The sequence below is a fragment of the Haliotis cracherodii genome, unplaced genomic scaffold (genome assembly GCF_022045235.1).
Source record: "Haliotis cracherodii isolate W230 unplaced genomic scaffold, xgHalCrac1.p SCAF_5, whole genome shotgun sequence".
Lineage (NCBI taxonomy): Eukaryota > Metazoa > Mollusca > Gastropoda > Lepetellida > Haliotidae > Haliotis > Haliotis cracherodii.
In genome coordinates this window covers 55,073,171-55,099,799 of record NW_027266308.1, presented here as the reverse complement: position 1 = coordinate 55,099,799, position 26,629 = coordinate 55,073,171, and the positions used below count along the sequence as shown (strand labels likewise).

The 26,629-nt window shown below is 38.9% G+C and overlaps 2 protein-coding genes across 3 annotated transcripts in view; both read left to right on the top strand.

Moving 5' to 3' along the window:
• The first annotated feature begins 274 nt into the window (after positions 1–274).
• On the top strand, positions 275–1,960 carry LOC139443774 (uncharacterized). Its single transcript, XM_071224691.1, has one exon. It carries the CDS (start codon positions 275–277, stop codon positions 1,958–1,960), a length of 1,686 nt encoding a protein of 561 aa, XP_071080792.1.
• Positions 1,906–26,629, top strand: part of LOC139444200 (protein stoned-B-like) — a 141,919-nt gene continuing 117,195 nt past the window's right edge. The window contains exon 1 of one of the 2 annotated variants that reach the window (XM_071225111.1): positions 1,906–1,992. The gene's annotated coding sequence lies outside the window, so the exon portion shown is untranslated. The remainder of the gene's footprint in view (positions 1,993–26,629) is intronic. The other variant, XM_071225107.1, reaches the window with a different exon arrangement.

Genomic DNA, 26,629 nt, shown 5'->3' with positions numbered 1-26,629 from the left:
CCGTGGCGGTTTATTCACCAAGAATATTACTTGGTTATAGTTAGGTGTAAGGATAATTTATCACATTTGGAACTGGTGGCCCGATGACATCATGGTTCCTTGAAGTGCAACGGAGGGGAATCCCAATGTGAAGATTCGTTTGGAGCAGTAAGCTGAGTAGGCTTATAAGCACACAGGTTTGTCAGTCATGACACTAACGGAACATTCTGTTTAGAACAAAAGACACAGCTGTTTTATTTTAGTTTTATTGTTTTACTGGTACAAATGATTTGCTATGCAAAAATCTTCTGAAATTCGACAGTTCCCAAGAGATCATCCAGTTAAGGCCCCTTTGGCTACATTTGACACTATTGACTTGGGTGATGAGCTTCCGAAGGCTGCTATTTGTTCTTCCTTGAAAATTCAAAGGCCTGAACAGCCACATAGTCTAGCCACTGCTGTAAGCCAAGTTCCTTCTCACAATAGCACACAGGCATGTCATCCTTGTGCACAGTCACAGTCAGATAAGTCTAAGCAACAAGTTCAGGCAAAGGAATCTAATTCACTAAGAAATGCCCTTGGTAGAGATGGAAATAAGATCAAGAGTGGTGGGCAAGTAGAAAGAGATCAGGTATATTCACCAGGAAGGAATGTTCCCCCAGTGAATTCAGATGCAGTTTATCGTGATAGAGAGAATGAAGAAGGGTTTGAAAATTATGTCTATATAAGTCATATTCCATCAAGAGATTTGAAAGAGAAAGCCATTATTGTTGGGACAAGGAAGCCCGTTGAAGGTCAGAGTATTGAAGTGGGGAGGGTTCAGCCTACTTCCCAACCAGTTACCAAGATTGAGCCTCCTTCAGTACCTAAGTTATCACGGACATCATCATTGTCATCTTCAAGTTCTGATTCAGAATCGGATGTACGTTGTGTGAGACCAGTGAAAACAAGGAGACCACTGCAGGTGAGAACAAATATTACTAACAGCCCACGTTCAAGCCCTGTTACTCTCTCTCCTGAAATAATTGACCCAACAACAATAACATCACCTTCCAAAAGAAAGGCATATGAGAAACGCCTACAGCGATTGCAAGTCAAAACTTCTCCAATTGCCAGACCTAGAAGCACTACACCAATAAATGTGGTTACTCTCGAAGAATATGTTGTACTAAGTTCCCCAGAGAAATCTCCTAATTCACCCAGTGTTGCCGAAAAACTGAAAATCACCTTGCCACCAGATGAATTTTGTGTGAAACCCAGAAGTCCTAGAAAGTGTCAGAGGGTGAAAAGTAGCTCAGAAGAAGATTCCTGTTTTGAATTTAATGAGGAACTTCTATTTAGTCACACTCGATCTGCTTTGTTAATTACCGAAGACGGAAAAGTACCAGACTCCCCTCGAAGAGTGTTGATTCCACCAACTATTTCCCCTTCATCGTCCCCAAAACTTGCACCTGCGACAAAACTAAAGAAAGAATTTGACGGAGTGCCAGGGACACCTACGCTTGTTTATATCCAGTCCCCTGACCACGAGAACTGGGCAACATTTCCTGATACCATAGACTCAAACCTTGCCGAAAGTGATAACTGCCAAACTAACCCACTCAGAGCTGGAAACAATAAGGACAATTCTACAGAGAGTGATAGCAGCAAACCTGCCCCCTATGCAAATAAACCTTCAGTTGATCCTTGTGATATAAACAACGAAGAAGAGGAATTCTTAACTATTAATATTGAAGATACTGGTGCCAGTGGAAAGTGTGGAATAGACATTGTTCTGTCTTCTAGTGGGAGCAGTAACATACCCAGCCCCTCAACCCCCGAGAAATCCCCCTTAGAAACCCCCCTGCCGAATCAGAATGGGGAGACTGTGAGCTGTTCCGAATCTCTTCCAATCTCTCGCACCTCCAGTGTCAAAAGCACCAAAGAGGAAGAACTGGTAGAGAAAGTGCTGTCCTCCTCTCCTAGAGAAACATACCTGTAGACAACCAAGCCAAAATAGCAGTAGAAATGGTGGTAAGTACATGTAACATTTTTTACATCTCTGATTAATTTCAGGAACAACATTCTTCCATTTTGTATGACGGTGAATTGTGTTTTATGGTTATCATAAGTCCATTTATCATCACCAAAAGTTATCATCTCGTAATAGCCACAAAACAAGTGACTGTTTCTGTGCACCTCAGATAATGTACTCGGTGTGTGCTTGGTGATGTCTTTGATTCGGTCCTTCCTGGAAAATGTTTTGCCTTGATCATGTTGATCACATTGCAAATATTCTGGGCATGAAGTTTCCTTAAAAGACACATATTTTTATTTTTGTGCAGTAGCACTTACTGTAATGGCAAAATGGATATCAACAATGTCATCATATTTTCTGGTTTTATATCCTTCCTATTTCACTGGTAACATAGACAATGATGGAGGTATTTGAGCATATTTAGGTATATTTTTCACTCTGGTTGTGTTTCTTGGTTTGTCAGCACCATTCAGAGCTCCAGATAAGCTGCGTATCTGCGTAAAATACGCATCAGAAATGCAGAAATACGCAGTAAAATAAAATCCAAGCGTATCAAATTCGCAACGAACATTCCAGATACGCTACAAAAATAAAACTTGTGCGTATCATCATAATATTGTGAAGTAACACTGCGTATTCAATTAGCAAATCAGCAACTTATTTTGAAATTATAAACGGGCATTCCGTCAACCTTGCCAAACTCCATGATGACAGTTACATCATGATCATTTGCCACCACACGTTCTTGTGGAAGCATCGTGGTATTTGTGAGTCCAATAAAGCTCTCTAACCCACATGACACCAGTTTGCAGGGACTAGATGAATAGTGTTGTTAAATATTTAACTTAAATACCCACATGTGTAAAAACTAGTGGGTTACAGAAATTTGAATAGAATTACTGATACCCAATGATTTTAAAATGCATGGGTAAAATATCCACAACACCAAAAACTTATCTGGAGCTCTGACCATTGTTGTGCTTGTGGGTTTAACCAAAGTAGTAAATGTCTGAGTGACCTGCGTCACCTTTGGACATCAAGCTGACACACTGTGATGTCAAAGTGGCATTACGCCCAACTCACTCTGACTTTCTTACACAGTGTTTCTCCTAGACATGGATATCAGCAGCATATCATGCAGCAAGGGGATGACAGTATTACCAGTTGACCACTGTTTTTCTCAGTTCACTTTTGATTTAATCAAGTTTGTTGAACCATAAACAAACAATTCTGGAACTACACCATGGAAATACAGGTGTCTTAGTTATTGACCATGTTGACTGTCCGATTTGTTTATGTGTCTGTTTCCTGTCAAAGTCACTCAAAGGAAGCAGTCATGGGAATGATAATTGATATGAATAATGGATGATTTTATATCAAGTGAAGAACAGCTCTCAAGGAGTGCAGGAAAACCCAAATATTTAAGAAATATTGCTGCATTCTCATGCTCATGTCAATGCATATCAGATTGCATTGTAATAGACTAGATTCTGAAATTAGTTGTGAATTAAGGAAGTTCCATGAGTCTTTGGCATGGTGTGCCATGTGTGCGTGGTGACCATTATATCAGGTCACTATGACCTTGTAGCAATTGCAGAACAAATGCTTGTAGACATGAACATATGTCGATTAGCAGGAATGTGCAGGCCATTGATCATGCCAATGCTTATCTTCAATGATTTTTTTCAAATTTTATTTTTGTACATCAATTGTACGTAATTGATGGATATGATAAATTCAGACAACTTGCTGGTGACAAAAGGCCTTAGGAATATTTGGGTGTATCAACACGATACAGTGTTCCCTCGTTATTGCGCCCTTCGATATAGCGCTAACTCGGTTATAGCGTGCGGTAAAGCATGGCTCCCAAAATTTACTAACATTTTCAATGAGCTCAAGTTTTCCAATGAAGCGATGTTTCAGAAAACATTATCAGCTGATCACCGCGTTCACGTAACACCGGAAATACCAGTCAACAAATCCGAAAAGAAGTATGCAATTTGATCCTATTTATATAATATCTGGTAATAAAAAAAATGTTCATTGTTTATCTGGACTAATGTTTGCAATATATTTTTTAAATTATATTCAAAATTCCATTCAATAATGTTTACAATAATTTCGGCGAAATCGTATGCGAAGTGATCGGTAGATCGCACAACTCACCGTTATTTACAGCAACCACGGTCAGATTACCGCTATTGACACCTTGAAACGAACTTTAGTTGCAAGAGAATGGATACACATATCATAAATGCCGTACCATGACTCGCTAATTGTCATATTTGAGGCAATTTGACTATTAAATGTCAACATAACATTTTCGCAATCAAAATACATGTAGCGCGGGAAGTCCCTATGGTGACTGGTCAAAATCGTTCCATACATAAAAAAATATCCTGCATACCATCTGTACCAAAGTGTTATGCTTTTGGTTCTTATAATTTTAAGTATATATGGTGGAAGCTGCAACTAAAATGACACAATATTGGAATATCAGAATATATTATTCCTGATAAAATAATAATTTCAGATACAATTTCTTCCGACCAGTGCATCAAATTTCTTTAAAGTGGTATCACTGGGTACGTTTTAACTGAATCACCGGTAGATTGGGAGGAAACGTGTGCACAGCTGATTGCTATTTCCGGCTTAGTTTATGAGAAAATACACGGTAATCTTACGTGGTTATGGTGATAGTTTGTAATCATGGTAGTCACAAAAGAAGAGTGTAGTAATAATGTTTGACTTTGGATCATGTAGTCATAATGTATGACTTTGGATCATGTAATAATAATGTTTGACATGGGATCATGTAGTCATAATGTTTGACTTGGAATCATGTAGTCATAATGTTTGACTTGGGATCATGTAGTCATAATGTTTGACTTGGAATCATGTAGTCATAATGTTTGACTTGGGATCATGTAGCCATAATGTTTGACTTGGGATCATGTAGTCATAATGTTTGACTTGGGATCATGTAGTCATAATGTTTGACTTGTTTTATTTAGGATCATGTAGTCATAGTGTGTGACTCGGCTGATTGTATATGTCAACAAACCCCAGCAGTGTCACTGTCTGGGAAGTTGGTATGCTATCAACCACAAGGTTCCAGACCAAGACTTGATTATTTACAAGCTTTTAAAACAACATTTTTTCAGTCTCTTGCACAACTGGTTTTTATGATGTGGGATGTTTCTGTGTTTTCTCAGATGAATAATTTACTCTTTGTGGTTGGACATGATGGAATTGTACATGATATATTGTAGCATGTTGTAGGTCACCTGTAACCAACTGCATCAAGCTCTTCCACCAAACATTGTCATGCTCCTAGTATGGATTTACTCCATGTGTAAACTGTTTGTTTCTGTATAAATTTTATAATATGAGTGTTTAACATCAGAAGAACAAAAGTAATCACTCATGATTATTTCTGGAACCTTTACCAGTTAGTAACTATAGTTAATGTCAGTTACTGTCGTTAATGTCAGTTACTGTAGTTAATGTCAGTTACTGTAGTTAATGTCAGTTACTGTAGTTAATGTCAGTTACTGTAGTTAATGTCAGTTACTGTAGTTAATGTCAGTTACTGTAGTTAATGTCAGTTACTGTCGTTAATGTCAGTTACTGTCGTTAATGTCTGTTACTGTAGTTAATGTCAGTTACTGTAGTTAATGTCAGTTATTGTAGTTAATGTCAGTTACTGTCGTTAATGTCTGTTACTGTAGTTAATGTCAGTTACTGTAGTTAATGTCAGTTACTGTAGTTAATGTCAGTTACTGTAGTTAATGTTAGCATGGTCTGTAACTGTGGCTAATGTTAGAAACCGTGGCAAGTGTGAGACTGGTGAAGGTGATGAGACATTATATACTATATACCATAGACCACTCCAGCTGTGACTGATTGTGATGAGATGTGACATACCAGAGACCACTCCAGCTGTGACTGAATGTGATGAGATGTGACATACCAGAGACCACTCCAGCTGTGACTGATTGTGATGAGATGTGACATACCAGAGACCCCCCCAACTGTGACTGAATGTGATGAGATGTGACATACCAGAGACCCCCCCCCAACTGTGACTGAATGTGATGAGATGTGACATACCAGAGACCACTCCAACTGTGACTGAATGTGATGAGATGTGACATACCAGAGACCCCCCAACTGTGACTGATTGTGATGAGATGTGACATACCAGAGACCACTCCAACTGTGACTGAATGTGATGAGATGTGACATACCAGAGACCACTCCAACTGTGACTGAATGTGATGAGATGTGACATACCAGAGACCCCCCCTAATATGACTGATTGTGATGAGATGTGACATACCAGAGACCAACCCAACTGTGACTGAATGTGATGAGATGTGACATACCAGAGACCATCACATCTGTGACTGAATGTGATGAGATGTGACATACCAGAGACCACTCCAGCTGTGACTGAATGTGATGAGATGTGACATACCAGAGACCAACCCAACTGTGACTGAATGTGATGAGATGTGACATACCAGAGACCATCACATCTGTGACTGAATGTGATGAGATGTGACATATCAGAGACTCACCCAACTGTGACTGAATGTGATGAGATGTGACATACCAGAGACCGTCCCAACTGTGCCATGTGAGACAGAATGTGATGAGATGTGATATACCAGAGACCGTCCCAGCTGTGCCATGTGAGACGGAATGTGATGAGATGTGACATACCAGAGACCCCCCCAAATGTGACTGATTGTGATGAGATGTGACATACCAGAGACCAACCCAACTGTGACTGAATGTGATGAGATGTGACATACCAGAGACCATCACATCTGTGACTGAATGTGATGAGATGTGACATATCAGAGACCCCCCCAACTGTGACTGAATGTGATGAGATGTGACATACCAGAGACCGTCCCAACTGTGCCATGTGAGACAGAATGTGATGAGATGTGATATACCAGAGACCACCCCAGCTGTGCCATGTGAGACTGAATGTGATGAGATGTGACATACCAGAGACCACTCAAACTCCGCCATGTGAGACGGAATGTGATGAGATGTGACATACCAGAGACCGTCCCAGCTGTGCCATGTGAGACGGAATGTGATGAGATGTGACATACCAGAGACCACTCCAACTGTGCCAATTGAGACGGAATGTGATGAGATGTGACCTACCAGAGACCGTCCCAACTGTGCCATGTGAGACGGAATGTGATGAGATGTGACCTACCAGAGACCACTCCAACTGTGCCATGTGAGACGGAATGTGATGAGATGTGATGCAACAGACCACCAGGATGAAACTGTCAATGGAAAATCAATGGTAACCACGTTCATGCAACTTTGTTGGAGCTACTTTACTGATATGCGCTCTGTGTTAAACATAGAATGAACAAAATATTGCCTTGAATACTGATTCACTATTCTGTAGCCTAGACCAATCACTGGTCAGCTCTACATTTGCCTGACATCCATACCTTGTCAGCTTGTGATGGGTTCAACATGGTTAACCTCTTAAGTCATGTGGTACAGGTGTCTGACCTCACAGAAGGTGCATGGTTTGTTTCCCTCCTAGGGACTATTCCCAATACATTTGCATCCACAGGCTAATCAAGTTCTTTTCCGATTTGAACAAAATATATCTCAGCATCCCATGTGTTCTTAGGGATGCCATCAAACCCAGCAAAGCGCTTGCTTCAAGTGAACCAGAATTGCCTTCCCATCTAGCTTTCTGTCATTATCATACCAAAAATTAATGTTCAGATCTATTCTAAGGAAACCAAACAGCTGAAAATGTAGTTTGAATGCTCTCTGATCAAATCATGGTAATATGTCATAATTAATATGTGTAGAATCTTGCTCTCTGCAGATGGCTTATCATTATCAGTGTTCACGATTAGGCATGAACATGATGAACGTCAAGAGGTCCTTGTCATTACCCCAGTGCTAAAAATAAAAAGGTTAGGGTGTAGCTAGATTAAAATACTTCGGATAAAACCTCAAGAATCTGAGGACTGCCCATCATGGCCAATCCTCGTTCGAAAACTGATTATTATTTATATTTTGTAAATATCTTCCTGCATGTCCTGTTCACCAGTGAATTATTTCAAATCAAAAGTCACAAGTGTGCTTCAAGGGACATTGTTGAAGTGTGCCTGCTTGTGTTTCATTTGGGCAACCCTGCTACCCTGTTCTTCAAAGGACGTTGTTGAAGTGTGCCTGCTTGTGTTTCATTTGGGCAACCCAGCTACCCTGCTATTAAAGGGACATTGTTGAAGTGTGTCTGCATGTGTTTCACTTGGGCAACCCTGCTATCCAATGCTTCAAGGGACATTGTTGAAGTGTGCCTGCTTGTGTTTCATTTGGACAACCCTGCTATCCAGTGCTTCAAGGGACATTGTTGAAGTGTGCCTGCTTGTGTTTCATTTGGGCAACCCTGCTATCCAGTGCTTCCTCGGACATTGTTGAAGTGTGCCTGCATGTGTTTCATTTGGACAACCCTGCTACCCTGCTCTTCAACGGACGTTGTTGAAGTGTGCCTGCTTGTGTTTCATTTGGGCAACCCCGCTACCCTGCTCTTCAAGGGACATTGTTGAAGTGTGTCTGCATGTGTTTCATTTGGGCAACCCCGCTACCCTGCTCTTCAAGGGACATTGTTGAAGTGTGCCTGCTTGTGTTTCATTTGGGCAACCCCGCTACCCTGTTCTTCAAGGGACATTGTTGAAGTGTGCCTGGATGTGTTTCATTTGGGCAACCCTGCTATCCTGCTCTTCAAGGGACATTGTTGAAGTGTGCCTGCTTGTGTTTCATTTGGGCAACCCTGCTACCCTGCTATTAAAGGGACATTGTTGAAGTGTGCCTGCATGTGTTTCATTTGGACAACCCTGCTATCCAGTGCTTCAAGGGACATTGTTGAAGTGTGCCTGCATGTGTTTCATTTGGACAACCCTGCTATCCAGTGCTTCAAGGGACATTGTTGAAGTGTGTCTGCTTGTGTTTCATTTGGACAACCCTGCTATCCAGTGCTTCAAGGGACATTGTTGAAGTGTGCCTGCTTGTGTTTCATTTGGGCAACCCTGCTATCCAGTGCTTCAAGGGACATTGTTGAAGTGTGCCTGCATGTGTTTCATTTGGACAACCCTGCTATCCAGTGCTTCAAGGGACATTGTTGAAGTGTGCCTGCTTGTGTTTCATTTGGACAACCCTGCTATCCAGTGCTTCAAGGGACATTGTTGAAGTGTGCCTGCTTGTGTTTCATTTTGGCAACCCTGCTATCCAGTGCTTCAAGGGACATTGTTGAAGTGTGCCTGCTTGTGTTTCATTTGGGCAACCCTGCTACCCTGCTCTTCAAGGGACATTGTTGAAGTGTGTCTGCTTGTGTTTCATTTGGGCAACCCTGCTACCCTGCTCTTCAAGGGACATTGTTGAAGTGTGCCTGCTTGTGTTTCATTTGGGCAACCCTGCTATCCAGTGCTTCAAGGGACATTGTTGAAGTGTGCCTGCTTGTGTTTCATTTGGGCAACCCTGCTACCCTGCTCTTCAAGGGACGTTGTTGAAGTGTGCCTGCTTGTGTTTCATTTGGGCAACCCTGCTACCCTGCTCTTCAAGGGACATTGTTGAAGTGTGCCTGCATGTGTTCATTTCTGATCATTTCGGAACCCATGGCCCTATGTTTCTCAAACCTGGCTTATTGGTTTCAGAAGTATGTGTCACTTGACCACTAGTACCCCATCAGTCTGAAACTGTGCCTGTCACATACTATGTGTAAATAATAGGTCATGACCTATGTACAGTCCTAAAGTACTCACGGAAATGAAAAAACCCTGTTTTTTCGACCTCAGATCTTAAATAAATGCAGTTAATAAACAAAATATGTAAATATTCCAACAACTCCATTAGTACTAATTGGGCCTTAGCACAAATACAGCGTATCAAAGGTTTTTATGCCTTTTTACAAGTAAAAGTGTGTAAAAATGTGAATAAAACGGACTATTGTGAAACAGGGCATAACCAGGTGTAAGTAGATCAAGGTTAATGTCCATGCGCTATGACACCTTGACGACAGGTGAGAAACAGGTGCATAATGCCTATACTCTGTTTCTGCTATGTCAATTTCGACTTAGTTTTATTTTTGAATGTTGAAAGTGACGACAAATTACCTCCTGTAAAGTACATTTTGTATTGTTCACTGAGATCAAACTGGCAAATCCAGACTAGTACTTTTCCAGTTGTTTTGTTATTTCGTATTTACAGCGAAGTAACACTTTGTGTCGATTTTTAAATTGAGAAAAACAGGTTTTTTTCATTTCCGTGAGTACTTTAGTTTGACATTTTATCATATTATGAGAATCCATCACATTTTGTTCACTCTTTGCTTTTCCTGACAGATGATATAAATTCAGTTGAGAAACATAACCAAGAAAAACTGATTTTTATTAACACTTTGAGCAAGAAGCACAAAAGGCATGGTTAGACTCTATTGATCATATCCAAATAGTCCACAGTTCATTACGGAACAGTGGTTAATGTAAAATTTGTGGAGAAAACAACTAGCCCCTCCAGATTTTCACTAGTCTTGGATGAAAAGACTGATGTCCGTGACTAAACCTGAGAGGGCTCTTAGCATGGTTAGTGTTAATTTTCTTGTCTCAGAAGAATAAGACCGTTGAATCATGGGATGACAAATACAGACACCTGTCGCTTCTCATTATCTCAACCTGGTGTGAAAGCAATGTTGTCACGATCATACTATTGAAATATCACCATTAGAAATTCGCACTAGTCCTATAGCCCTTGCCAAACTGCCCAATAGTTAAGGTATCATAAGAACAAGTGGAACTTTGCCCCTTTTAAGGGTTTTGCTATCTGTTATCATTATAAGAACTAGTGGACTGAAACTGCTAGTTTCAAACACTGAATATGAATTATGTTTATATAACTGTTCAGTTATTTAGATTCTTTTCAGGAAATTAGTTCAATCTGTGGCAATAAATGGGATGATGAGCATGATGAGGATGAAAACTGATTCTTCCCTCGTAACTTGTTTTCCTTACTCAGTGATTTCCACATGAGCTTCACGACTCATCAGACAACTAGCTGCATCCAGGTAACAGCTGAGCTTGATTCAATTTTAGATATGAAAGTGATAGGATGTTTGGCAAATGATCAGTAATATTCAGCTTGTCAGTGAACGTCACTCAAAATCAATATCAGTATTGGGATCGTGACATGAATTTCAAATCTTATCTGTACTTTATATCATCAAGCCAGTTATGTAATGCACATTGGACTGGAATAGAATGATCGGATTATCAATTGAACATGACTTGTGACATGAGACTAGACGGCTGAGGAAATTATTACTTTGTAAATCATGTACATAACGTAATGTTTTGTTTTATACCCCAGCAATATCCCAGCTATATCATGACAGCTTGTAATTAATTGAATCTACACCAGACAAGCTAGTGATTGATGTTATGAGTATAGTCTGAGCCGTAATCTCTCCCTCAGGATCATTTCTTGTACTGTGCTGTCCGACGGATTTCTGGTTGCTGACCTTACCATGCTTACTTGACCAAACTGAATTTTACTTCACTCGGGCTTTGGGCTAGTTGCAAACTGTGAGTTATGTCCCACGCTGTTGGGGTCTGACACACAATCGACCTGGTCACCAAGCCTGACCACCCAATATCCATTTAAGTCACTTCTAGGCCTAGGGCAAGCATACATTGCAGGGACCTATTCTAACCTGGAATCCTGACGAGGGACCAAAACCAAAATTTCTGAAAATGTTAACATGGTTAACATTAACATATATCAGATGCCACAGCATCATCAGTTTAAACACCCACTCCTATCTAGCTATAGAATGTCAGAATTAATTACAGATGGGTATTCATTCATGAGGAATAGATAATTTGTTATTTCCAGTTTTGAGTATTTTTCTATAGAAACTACCATTGTCATTTTAAGGAAAACGTGAAATGCCAAACCTGCAAAGAAACTTCATTGAAGTCTACCTATTGTTCTGATGACATACTGATATTTAATATCATGAGCAATGGCCGTATTATTCTTCTACCAAGAACTGATGCAGATATATTCAGCAAGATGCCTTTACCTAATTTGTGTCTGTGTTTGTGATTGATACCAAAATCGGTGTTTGCCAAGTGCGTTCACCTTGAGAAGTTATTGATCTGCTACCAGCAGGACAAAAATAGCAAATACCAAATCTGTTCCTTGCAAGACATGACAAGTTTGTGCTAAATTATTCTGGATCGCTTCATTCCTTTATCGGGGCGGTCGGGTAGCCTAGTGGTTAAAGTCTTCGCTCGTAACACCAAAGGCCCTGGTTCGAATCCCTACATGGGTACAATGTGTGAAGCCCATTTCTGGTGTCAGCTGGTGTGATATTGCTGGAATATTGCTTAAAGCAGCGTAAAACCATACTCACTCAATTCATTCTTTATCTACAGGATGCATGTTTTCTGCTTAGAAATTAGTAAAAGTAATGATGGATAAGTTTCAAGGGAGCTCTATCAATGTGATAAAATGTGTACAGTTCATATCCAGGTTATGACAAGAACAGATTTGTCACTTGATATGACATGTACAGTGTTTTGATGTTCATATGTTTTTAATGACATCTTAATCTTGAAATGACGTAAACCCTGGCATGAATAAATACTGAAGCAATGTTTCTTATCATTTAGACCCTTCAATCCCAAACTCTTTGGTTTTAGTGTACATTGCGAAAGGTTTGGCGGCATGACCGTTTAAGAATATCCTCATTACGACCCATATCTTAGTGAACAAAATGAAGAAATATACTTCCTAACTATCGTCACAATGCATGTCTAAACTGACAGTGACACTCACAACAATCTTTGAATTTACCCCAGAATCTCTATGACACATCTTTACAATCACTTTTCAATGATCAGCCAATTGATCAATGATTGCTAATATTTGCAATTGCCACCGGTTCATTAACAACTTCGGAAACCTTTCCCGTCACGACTATCGTGTCGGCCATTTTGATGTCCAGCAAATGTATTACTGCTCACTGTAACGTCTGACTTACTGAGATAGTTAACAGACCTTTCCCATCTTATGAGTGAGTTTGATTTTATGCCGCTTTTAGCAATATTCCAGCAATATACCAGAAATGGGCTTCACACATTGTACCCATGTCGGGAATCGAACCCGGGTCTTTGGCATGACGAGCGAACGCTTTCACCACAAGGCTACCCGACTGCCCCTCCCATCTAATGATGATATTTGAATGTGTTTGTTTTAACCATGTTAACCAAAGTGCAAAATATGTTACTGGGGAGTAATTTAAGCATACATTCACTCATGTCACCCTCTCCTTTTGAGGAATAGTTTTTCCTTTTTCCACTTTCTACATTTTATAAATTAGAATTGGAATATATATTTTTTATTTAACAATCAAAATGAATGTTTGGGCCATTGGGGCTTTGACAGGGATGCCTTGACTTTCATTCTTAGTTTCAAACACTGTTGATTGTCTGATCATGTGTTGTGACAAGGTGGTTCATGCAGCGTTACTTTATGTAGTTGATGTTACTTCACAGAATACATTAAGTAGACTGTTTTAGACAAAGACAACCCTAGTAAGGCACTGATAGCCCAGTGGTAAGAGTTACAGCTGCCAGGATCCACTGGTCAAGGTTCTAAACCAGATATACTCACTCCAATTCCAGTACTCATTCATGAGAGATAATTTGTTGTTCCATATTTCGAGTAGCTGTCTCTAAATACTTATATATTACCATTGAAATTTTAGAATGAAAATGAAGAAAATTGTATGAAATGTACAACTTGCATAAACGATTCACTGAAGTCTACCTTGTGTTCCGATGATGTGCTGATATCAGTTATAATCCCACATCTAGCAGCATGACACTTAGCTTGTAACATCAAACACTGCCAGATTTGCCTTAACGCGTGTATCAATAATCTGTGTTTGGGGTATAAATTCTGTTTGAAAACCTCAGTTTCCAGAGATCTTATGAAATATATAGGACAACATTCGCACTAGTCCCTCATAAATGATCATCAGCAGACAATCATTGATCTACCGCTATCTAAATCAGGTCCATGGGAAACAGTCCTTGCATCAATGTCCATTAGTCCATACATGTCTCCACCTAATCTAAACAAGTATTGTGAGGAGGCCACAAAATCTCAGGGACGAGGGTTGCTAATGACCTTGACAGAACGTGTTGATGCCTGCATGATGTCCTACAGAAGCTGTGAGCTGAGACAATCAGTTTAATTGAGCTTACTTGAGGAAGGTGTGGGTGTATACACTCCCAGCCCTGGTGGCCACACTGGAACTCGCCCATGGAGTCCGTCATGGTCGTCCCGATCAATATCTGTGTCCACCATGTCGCTGCAGTCGTACCTCTTTCATGTGTTCAGCTCCTTTCAAACATGGAGCCTTTTGTTATTGGAGATGACTATTTGAAGTGTTGTACTGTACAGCTTGTCAACTGTCTCTCACTCTTGGAACCTTTCATGTCTGTTACGTATTTGGTTTTTGTAACGGATAGAGGATGAGTGATGGTACTTTATGTACAGGATAAAACTAGACTGTGGGGTTATGCTTGGGGTTGTAACAACCTTGGAAAGAAAGCTATAGGAAAGTAAGACCTTAGTTTTCTTTCCTCGCCCATTGATATTACTTTCCCCAGTTTTCTTTCCTGGCCCTGGGTCTTACTTTCCTTCTGCTTTCTTCCCTTGCCGGGGGTCTTACTTTCCCAGGGGGCGGTCGGGAAGCCTAGTGGTTAAAGCGTTCGCTTGTCACGCCGAAGACCCGGGTTCGATTCCCGACATGGGTACAATGTGTGAAGCCCATTTCTGGTGTCCTCCGCCGTGATATTGCTGGAATATTGCTGGAATATTGCTAAAAGCAGCGTAAAACCATACTCACTCACTCACTTACTTTCCCTCAGCTTTCTTTCCTTGCCAGGCAGGATCTTACTTTCCCCACAACTTTCTTTCCTTGCACTGTCGGTCTTACTTTCCCTCAGCTGTCTTACCTCGCCCTGGGTCTTACTTTCCCCACAACTTTCATTCCTCGCCCTGGGTCTTACTTTCCCTCAGCTGTCTTACCTCGCCCTGGGTCTTACTTTCCCCACAACTTTCGTTCCTCGCCCTGGGTCTTACTTTCCCCACAGCGTTCTTTCCTTGCTCTGTTGTTCTTACTTTCCTTCAGCATTCTTTCCTGACCCAGGGTCTTACTTTCCCTCAACTTTCTTATGCTCAAGCTCCACAAAAAACATATCAGTATATATTGTGAACAGATATCACACTAATGGCACTTTTTCCTTTCCACATAAACCCACGGCATCTGTGTCAGTCTTGAGTAACCATGCAGCTCGAGCAGCACTGTTGTATAAAGTGTATTGGTTGGAGTACATAATGGGGACATAACTGTACTACATGTGACACAAGGACGAACACCTACTGCATCAGTGCCTTTAGTGGTCGTCTAATTAGTGCTTGGTAGCTTTTGAACTTAGTCTTAACAAGGCTCACAATAGGAAAGTGTTGCATATGATGAAGGAATGTCATCAGCTGACCACTGTCGATTGATCATATTTTGCTCTGTTTATCACCTGTAGATGGTTTCAGGATGGTCTGTCTCCTCTTATAGATGAGGTTGATTTGTTGCCTTCAGCATCCATCTCTCAAATAGACTAGGTAGGCTGCAGAAGTATCATGCCTGAATATGCTGGACTATGGCTTGAGGGGCACTTCTTGGTGGACCAGGGAGGTAGTTACAAGGGTGTCATGACTCTAGGGCTGGGACGAGTCCAAATTTACTACCCGGGTACCCAACCCTCTATCACCTGACCCTACCCGGGTACCCAACCCTCTATCACCTGACCCTACCCGGGTACCCACTGTAGGTCTCAGGAGATGTCTCAAAATGTCCGACTGGGAACATTTTTAGCATAGCCCTGGCAAAACATATTTAGATACAGTAAACTACGGTTATAACAAACACGCTTATAACGAACTGACGGATATAACAAACTAACTTTTTAGTCCCGACTATTTGCTGTAGTTTGCTGTTTATATGCGTATAACGAATTACGGTTGTAATAAACTAAAATTAGTAGTCCCTTTGAGTTTGTTATAACCGTAGTATACTGTACATGTATTAAGCAATCTGGTCATTCATACACTGAAGCTGAATTAAGTTATATCTTTATTCAACCACATGAAAAATTCAGAAGGAATGGGTGCTTAGTCAGAGAGAAATGCGAACATTAGTGACTCGTAGTGTAACCATAGAGTTCTCAATAATTTTTGTCATTAAACCACGGGTCCGACTAGTCCTGTGGGTACCCGGGTCCTACTTAGTACCCACTCAACCTGGGTACCCGAGTTACCCGTCCCACCCCTACATGACTCACTCATGTATCGATGCATTGAGTGGACACCTGGTGTCATCCTCATACATGGTACATGTACCCATGTATCAGTTCACATTTTGATTCTGTATCAACATGATGATTTATCCATCCTTAACATGTACAAGGTTTGTTTAGTCTTGCCTGATATCTACTCCAGCTATCATTACACGAAACAAATGCTATACTATATTGCACCATTCATTTAGAAAACTAATTAGCTGAGGACAGAAAATACGCAATATTGGATTTACAACTCCATGTGGTGTTCACGTGACAAAGGACAGAGTTAGGACAAAATGGCTGCTGTTAAACCCATAGTTGAGTTATAGAGAGATATGTGTATATTTGGAATGTGTATTGAACTGGATTTTGTATTGCCGTATATTGCCATACTTTAACCTGTATTGCGACACGTATTGCAATATATTGCCAATTTACATTTTCATGAGTTAATCAGAGTTATACCCTGTATTAATGTCAGAGACCATCAGTCAGTGTCCTTTATTTCGGACGATGTCAAGCTCATGACAGCTTCGTTATACTCTCGGTATAGAGAGCTCCACAAACGGGCTATCACTGTGAGGAGCTTGATAGTTTTGATGTGTGTACGCTAATTGATGAAAAGATCCCAATATATTGCTACATCTACAAACGTATTGCAATATGTATTGCTGAAGATTTGCACCACAATATACTGGTGCACCGGTAATACTGCACCCCCTTAGAATATATATCCCCACAGTTCAGAGTATGCGACTTGACATCTGATGAAGTTTACATCCCCTAATTACCAGCTGGTTCAGCAGCTGACAGAAGCCATGCTACTTTATGAATGAAAGCAAAGTATCAACTTACAATTGTCAAATAGCGTTTATGAGATAAAATTAGTTTTCTGATTATTTAGTGTTATCAAGTATTTTATGCCTGGAAATTTTGTTTGGAACCAACAGTGTTAACTGTACCTACAGTGTTTACACACTATTTAAATGAGTCAGGTCAAGTCAATATAACCCACGAAAATTGTAATGGTTTGAAGTATTGTTACGTGAGTTAGTACGATGTTATGTGAGCAGTATGCCATAATATCTGGCTGCTTGTTGATGAGAGCAAACAGATGAGGGAAAGTTAATCCAGATCATGGAGCATCAGTTACATGTTAAACTGGTCCTTTATCACAACACCAGCCTGGAATCCAGAGTGAAGGTAATCTGGGCGAAACCAATTTTAATTGATAAATAAAAGTTGGAAATTTGGGACGGTAAATTTGGTCTGGTATTGACAGTTATCTAGTTTAGTCTGAGTCAGTGGTTTGACAGATTCCACTGTGTCGTGATCTTCTTCACCTATCAGAGAAGTGAAGTGAAAACATCATCAGAATCCTTAAGTAATACATATCCAAACAGATAAGCGCCTCGTCTATCTCCCAGCTTTCCTTCCTTGCTCATTTGGTCTTAATTTCTTTAGTATGTGTCGATGTTCCATGTTCTCCTGATTTCCATGTTCTCCTGATTGCAAATTATCTCCTTAACCTATCAGAGAAGTGAAAACAACATCAGAATAATTAATTAATTAATTAATTAATTAATAGTATCCAAACAGTTGTGCACCAAGTCTATCTCTCAGACCCTTGAGAACATAAAACTTAAGAAAAATGAATCCAACTCAAGTTGAGAATGATTTGGCAAGTCTAGATTGCATTGTTCTGAACTTCAATAGGATTATATTTTTTATTGTGTAGATATTTATTTTTACAGAAGATATTTTTATTTCTGGGACAAAATGTTTGTCTATGAAGCCCTTGAACCGATTAATCTGGGGCCCTCCGAGCTCAGCCTGTGGTAGCCGTCATTGTCCAACACAACAGTGAAAGCAGGACATGCTGAAACAAGCATAATAACCACCCCCCCAGTTTACTCTCCAATTATGGACTTTATGGCAATTTTCTCCATTTTGCGAACTCTCATTATAGTGTGACTGGATCAACAAGAAGGCTTGTTTCATGTCACCTGAGTCCGAGAGCCATGTTGAGATACATATGGGATATCCAGAGTGGCTTTGTTGGTGTCATATTAGCATATATGCATGAAAAACACTGAGTATTGGATTGCTGTTCTTTATTTCATCAGCCATACACAAAGAAATGAGTTTGTAATGACATACCACCAGGTGTTTGGTTACATTAAATGTCAATTCCAGGAATAACTCCATAAGTATGGTAATTCTGAAAGCAAATAAAGGCATTTTGAACTAGACAACAGAGTGATCATTCTCGTCTGTGCATTCTCGTCTGTGCATTAGGGTGATACATTTTGCTTTTGCTTCCAATAAGAGATCCATATGATGCAGTCTGTGCCAAAACCTTTCAGTCTCCTTGTCCGAATTTGGCTCTAAAGCATCTGTCAGATTTTAGTGTTATCATATGGACTAATTAACCAAGCTTACTTGACCAAACAGGTTTTTACTAGACTTCGGCTTCGGACTAGTGGCTGAAAGTCACAGATGCTTCCAAAGTTAGATCTATGTGATGTTTGAACCTTGAAATGTTAGATACATATGATGTTTGAACCTTTAACTGTTAAATTCATATGATCTTTAAAGCTTGAAATGTTAGATACATATGATGTTTGATCCACAGTAAATAAAGAAGTTGGTATCCATAACTTTTCTCTACTTTTGTCATCCATCAACTTCTAACTAATGCCATGCCTATCAAACAATTAATGATGTTTGAAGCTTGAAATGTTAGATACATATGATGTTTGAACCTTGAAATGTTAGATCCATATGATGTTTGAACCTTGAAATTTTAGATCCATATGATGTTTGAACCTTGAAATGTTAGATCCATATAATGTTTGAACCTTGAACCAGACAGAATTATTTTCAGATTAGCCAAGATAAAGCTGGAATAGTGGTGACTTTGGTGTTAAACAACACACAAACAAAAATGATCATGCCTTGTTTGTTTGTTTGTTGTTTAATGCAACACTCCACAATAATTCAGCTATTTGACAGCGGTCTGTAAATTATGGAGTCTGGATCAGACAATCTGATCATGCCTTGAAGAAACAACTTTGCAATGCTTGGAATAGTTATGTTCATAGGTGTTAGAGTGTGATGCTTTAAATAAATCCCACCAAGTCCCATCATCATATTCCCTTTTGAAGATTTGTTGATTGATTTCTGTTCTCACAGTTTGGCCTTTCCTTTAATCTCGGGGATGGTTTCCCGAATGAGGGCTGTGTTATGAACCTGTACAGAGCCTTGTGTAACTGATGCCAGGCCTTAGTGGTCCCCTGAGAATCTACAGTCATGAACACTGAACTGTTCGACAGAACACAATCAAATATTTATACACAGTGATAGATTAATTTCTAATTATAATCATGGTTTTATAGACTGCCAATAATGGTCTCATGGAAATGGCACTGTAATAGAGTATTGCATTGAATATAAATACCACATTGAATATTCCCCAATACAGAATTCATGTGACAATTTCAGTGATTTGATTATTAGGAGAGTAATACAATAGGGGAGGGGGGTTGGTGTTTTTCGCTGTAGTCAGCAAAATCTTGACTCCAATGAGGTAGCCAGCACAGGGATGGAGATCCTATAACTGATGGTGAGAACACCAGTCTACACCACTGGAGTACATTGACACACTTGGCAACCAAATTATAGATGAGCATCTTCCGTCCCTGGTTTTATACCACTGATCTGTTTCACTATCTGCTCCTCCAGACTGGTCTCATCTGAAAAGAATCAGTTGATATGTTATCATCAACATCAAAGAGGCAGTTACATCATCATAATAGAAATTACCCAACGTCTACAAGCCGAACAGTAATGACATATAGCAATACCTACCGAAATGTTTGAAATTCTACTAGCTGTTGGATACCTTTAACATTAGTGAAACTGGTCTGTGCTAGTGGACTAGTGTTAATTTCTATCCCTGCATAATATACATACTGTTTAAAGTAGGGCTGCAGCGATATAGGAAGGTCACGATACGATACGTATCTCGATATTCTTTTACGATAAAAAAAGAGTACTCCAGTACTCCAGCATATATTATATTTCAAGGCTTCAAGCATGTCAGGATTGGCCCTTTCATGATTTTGGAACAGTCAAAATTATTTTATATTAACAAGACTACTTGTTAACCTTCAAGGTAGACCTTTCTCTCACTTTCCGTCAAAACATGTCAAAGGAAACTTCAGAGTTCAAACACCAGAAAATAATCAATGCACTTCGCAGTCTGAATAGTTTAACTTCGGGTTCTTTTTCAGAAAAAATAAATGTCAACATTGTCAAGGGAAAGTGATACTCTCTCTTAACAGAGGTGGAGTAGAGGGGGTAGATGACCAACACAACAGTACAAGCTCTGCCTACCTAACACGATCTTCGTTGTACGCTTCAGAGTTTGACAAAGGATTGGAATAATAGTTGTTTGTGATACATAGTGTTAAAAAACATATTTATTGAGTGTTATGCACTCTAAAAAAACAGGTATAACAAACCTGGTCAATAAAAATATGAAATTTTGATATAAAACATCACCAGACACGATGATTTACCATTAAAATTCTCTTTCCTGCTCTCATAGGTATTATTTTATATGCAGAGATTAAGATTATCGTGTGTATTGTCTCGTACACTAAGCCAGAAATAGCAATCAGCTGTACGCACGTTTCAGTTAAAAAGTACCCAGTGATATAACTTTAAAGAATTTTGATGCAATGGTCGGAAGAAATTGTATCTGAAGTTATTGTTTTATCAGGAATAATATATTTCAATATCGTGTTACTTTCTTTGCAACTATATATATATATTTAAAATTAGAAGAAGTATAAGCATCGCAGTTTAGTACAGGTGATTGCTATTGCAGGATATCTTTACGTATGGTACAATTTGACCAGTCACTGTAGAGAATTCCCGCAATACATGTATTGCGATTGCGAAAACATTATGTTGACATACAAAAGTCAAGTTGCCACAAATATATACAATGAATAAAATATATAAAATTTATTACAAACATAAGTCCAGATATATCAGTATACAATGAACACGTTTTTATAACCAGATAGTATAATAAGAGGATTGAATTGTGTACTTGAGTTCGTATTTATTGACTGGTATTTCCAGTGTTCCCTGCTAGTGCTGATAATATTTTTTTGTGATTGGGAAAAGCATCGTGTCATTGAAGAAACTTGAACTCATTAAAATGTAAGTAAGTTTTGGGAGCCATGCGTTAACGCGCTCTATAACAGAGTTAGCGCTAAGGGTGCAATAGCAAGGAACATTGTACTAAAATGTGCATTCCGTATCGTGGCGTATCGATAAATAGACCAACGTGTATCGTGTATCGTATTGTTGGTCAAGTATCGGGATGCATCGAAATATCGGTGTATCGTTTTACCCTTAATTTAAAGTGTACAAGCAAACCTATATGACAAATGGAAAAATGTTTCTATTTACACTACTAATTTATAACATTAATAGTACACAGTTAAACAGTCATCATTAATCATTGTTTTCAACATGTTTAAGCAGATAAAATTAGAAGCAATACCTCGCATAATATAAGTTGTTTGCTTATGAGAGGAATCTGGTTTGATTTTCCCCCTGCGTGGCGTGTACCACAAGATACAATCGGTACTGCAGGCTGTAATCCCCATGTGAGAAGCCTATCATTTTTTTGTCTTTCCGCCAAGTTATCATTTACCACAATATGAAAACAAATGGAGATTGAGATGTATTTCTTTGTCAGGCAAGCTCCAGGTGACACATATATCAATGTCTGTGTTAAATGAAAGATGAAAATATATCATTTTAGTCATTTATGGGACTGTCCAATGTTTTTAGTATAGCAGAAATATATATTTTGCTTGCATATCTGGTCATGTAAACTTCCAGTGTAAGATATATGCTGTGAAATATTTCATACTACCTTGTGAAAATATCTCCTTTCCCCCCGTCACTCGGTGAGAGAAACATGATATTTCACTCGACACATGAAATATCGTCTATGTAAAGATTTTTGGTCCTTTGTTATTATTTTAGACATTTTGTTGTCCATTAAGGTTTCTGAATTTACATACTTTTAACTTCATCGGTACACACATTTTGTAACATATAAGCACCCCGCTCTAATAAGCGCCCACTGCCATATTTGCTAATATATTGGCTAGTGAACAATCCCAATTAGCAACCCTTCCTATAGATCAATGTACACAAGACGTATTTATTCTTGTATAATAAGTGTGTTATATGCATCCTTAATTATGGTAAGTTAAATTCTGGAAAAATATATGTCGTATATAAACATTTCAGGCTGTCAGCAAAAACAACGAAATTTACGATCTTTCAACTCTGTTGTTTTTCACCAAAATAATATTCTAATAAGAGCCCCATATTTCTTAGTTTGAGAGCGCCCTGGGCGCTTATTATGTCGAATACGGTATACGCCATGTATACATTTTCATTAAAATTATTCATTTGTCAAGAACAAATTCAAGTATTCTGTGTGAGCTATGAGGAATTACAGATTACCGGTGTCTATCAAGAGTACATTATTTGTGTACATTTGATATTGATCCACAGATAATGGGAGAGATGTGAGTAATTCCTTGTAGCTAGTTGGTTACTCTATATAATACCCATCCTCTTTTTTCTGAGAAAATGAGACCCCCTCCTTTGTCTAGTGGATAGTGTATCTGCTCAGAGAGCAGAAGGTCGATCCACTACTGCGTCATACCATTAAGATGTCAAAAGATACCTGATGCTAGATAAAACAAGTACTGGTCGTCTCAGAGTCATGCAGTATACTGTGTCTGAGTGGGGTATCCATCTCTATATATATCGCTACATATAGCGCTAAGATGATCTTAACTCCAATACTTAAACATAGGCTTACAATGGTCTTAGCGCTAAGATTGTTTTGTGTAAGTGGGCCCAGTAGTCTTGAATGCAACGTTAAATTCCATTTCACCTCCCCTCACATGCCATGAAACCCTAATGGGAAATGAAATCCTTGGGACCATCTGCAATACATGAATCTGATTTTACTAGTAGTTCAGGACAAGTGACAATATTAGACCGCAGTGATCATAAAGATTCTGTCATTCTATTGAGTTATTGTCGGAGACATTTTGTCAGGTTAAAGAAACGTCCTTGAGGATGTCGCACAACATTAAGAATGTTTTTTGCGCTGGTTTTGTGGAGCAATTGTGAGTCAGCCTGCCCTGGTAGGGTAACAAATCTGTATAACAAACCTGGTCAATAAAAATATGAAATTTTGATATAAAACATCACCAGACACGATGATTTACCATTAAAATTCTCTTTCCTGCTCTCATAGGTATTATTTTATATGCAGAGATTAAGATTATCGTGTGTATTGTCTCGTACACTAAGCCAGAAATAGCAATCAGCTGTACGCACGTTTCAGTTAAAAAGTACCCAGTGATATAACTTTAAAGAATTTTGATGCAATGGTCGGAAGAAATTGTATCTGAAGTTATTGTTTTATCAGGAATAATATATTTCAATATCGTGTTACTTTCTTTGCAACTATATATATATATTTAAAATTAGAAGAAGTATAAGCATCGCAGTTTAGTACAGGTGATTGCTATTGCAGGATATCTTTACGTATGGTACAATTTGACCAGTCACTGTAGAGAATTCCCGCAATACATGTATTGCGATTGCGAAAACATTATGTTGACATACAAAAGTCAAGTTGCCACAAATATATACAATGAATAAAATATATAAAATTTATTACAAACATAAGTCCAGATATATCAGTATACAATGAACACGTTTTTATAACCAGATAGTATAATAAGAGGATTGAATTGTGTACTTGAGTTCGTATTTATTGACTGGTATTTCCAGTGTTCCCTGCTAGTGCTGATAATATTTTTTTGTGATTGGGAAAAGCATCGTGTCATTGAAGAAACTTGAACTCATTAAAATGTAAGTAAGTTTTGGGAGCCATGCGTTAACGCGCTCTATAACAGAGTTAGCGCTAAGGGTGCAATAGCAAGGAACATTGTACTAAAATGTGCATTCCGTATCGTGGCGTATCGATAAATAGACCAACGTGTATCGTGTATCGTATTGTTGGTCAAGTATCGGGATGCATCGAAATATCGGTGTATCGTTTTACCCTTAATTTAAAGTGTACAAGCAAACCTATATGACAAATGGAAAAATGTTTCTATTTACACTACTAATTTATAACATTAATAGTACACAGTTAAACAGTCATCATTAATCATTGTTTTCAACATGTTTAAGCAGATAAAATTAGAAGCAATACCTCGCATAATATAAGTTGTTTGCTTATGAGAGGAATCTGGTTTGATTTTCCCCCTGCGTGGCGTGTACCACAAGATACAATCGGTACTGCAGGCTGTAATCCCCATGTGAGAAGCCTATCATTTTTTTGTCTTTCCGCCAAGTTATCATTTACCACAATATGAAAACAAATGGAGATTGAGATGTATTTCTTTGTCAGGCAAGCTCCAGGTGACACATATATCAATGTCTGTGTTAAATGAAAGATGAAAATATATCATTTTAGTCATTTATGGGACTGTCCAATGTTTTTAGTATAGCAGAAATATATATTTTGCTTGCATATCTGGTCATGTAAACTTCCAGTGTAAGATATATGCTGTGAAATATTTCATACTACCTTGTGAAAATATCTCCTTTCCCCCCGTCACTCGGTGAGAGAAACATGATATTTCACTCGACACATGAAATATCGTCTATGTAAAGATTTTTGGTCCTTTGTTATTATTTTAGACATTTTGTTGTCCATTAAGGTTTCTGAATTTACATACTTTTAACTTCATCGGTACACACATTTTGTAACATATAAGCACCCCGCTCTAATAAGCGCCCACTGCCATATTTGCTAATATATTGGCTAGTGAACAATCCCAATTAGCAACCCTTCCTATAGATCAATGTACACAAGACGTATTTATTCTTGTATAATAAGTGTGTTATATGCATCCTTAATTATGGTAAGTTAAATTCTGGAAAAATATATGTCGTATATAAACATTTCAGGCTGTCAGCAAAAACAACGAAATTTACGATCTTTCAACTCTGTTGTTTTTCACCAAAATAATATTCTAAGAGCCCCATATTTCTTAGTTTGAGAGCGCCCTGGGCGCTTATTATGTCGAATACGGTATACGCCATGTATACATTTTCATTAAAATTATTCATTTGTCAAGAACAAATTCAAGTATTCTGTGTGAGCTATGAGGAATTACAGATTACCGGTGTCTATCAAGAGTACATTATTTGTGTACATTTGATATTGATCCACAGATAATGGGAGAGATGTGAGTAATTCCTTGTAGCTAGTTGGTTACTCTATATAATACCCATCCTCTTTTTTCTGAGAAAATGAGACCCCCTCCTTTGTCTAGTGGATAGTGTATCTGCTCAGAGAGCAGAAGGTCGATCCACTACTGCGTCATACCATTAAGATGTCAAAAGATACCTGATGCTAGATAAAACAAGTACTGGTCGTCTCAGAGTCATGCAGTATACTGTGTCTGAGTGGGGTATCCATCTCTATATATATCGCTACATATAGCGCTAAGATGATCTTAACTCCAATACTTAAACATAGGCTTACAATGGTCTTAGCGCTAAGATTGTTTTGTGTAAGTGGGCCCAGTAGTCTTGAATGCAACGTTAAATTCCATTTCACCTCCCCTCACATGCCATGAAACCCTAATGGGAAATGAAATCCTTGGGACCATCTGCAATACATGAATCTGATTTTACTAGTAGTTCAGGACAAGTGACAATATTAGACCGCAGTGATCATAAAGATTCTGTCATTCTATTGAGTTATTGTCGGAGACATTTTGTCAGGTTAAAGAAACGTCCTTGAGGATGTCGCACAACATTAAGAATGTTTTTTGCGCTGGTTTTGTGGAGCAATTGTGAGTCAGCCTGCCCTGGTAGGGTAACAAATCTGTGTCCACTGGTTGGTAATAATTGTGTATCATGAACACAATATAAACCTTAAAATCAAAGAAAGGACACCCCAAGACTGAACATATTCTTGCCCAGCCATCACCAAATGAGGCGGAAGGGCTACAAGCTCATCACTCCGTAG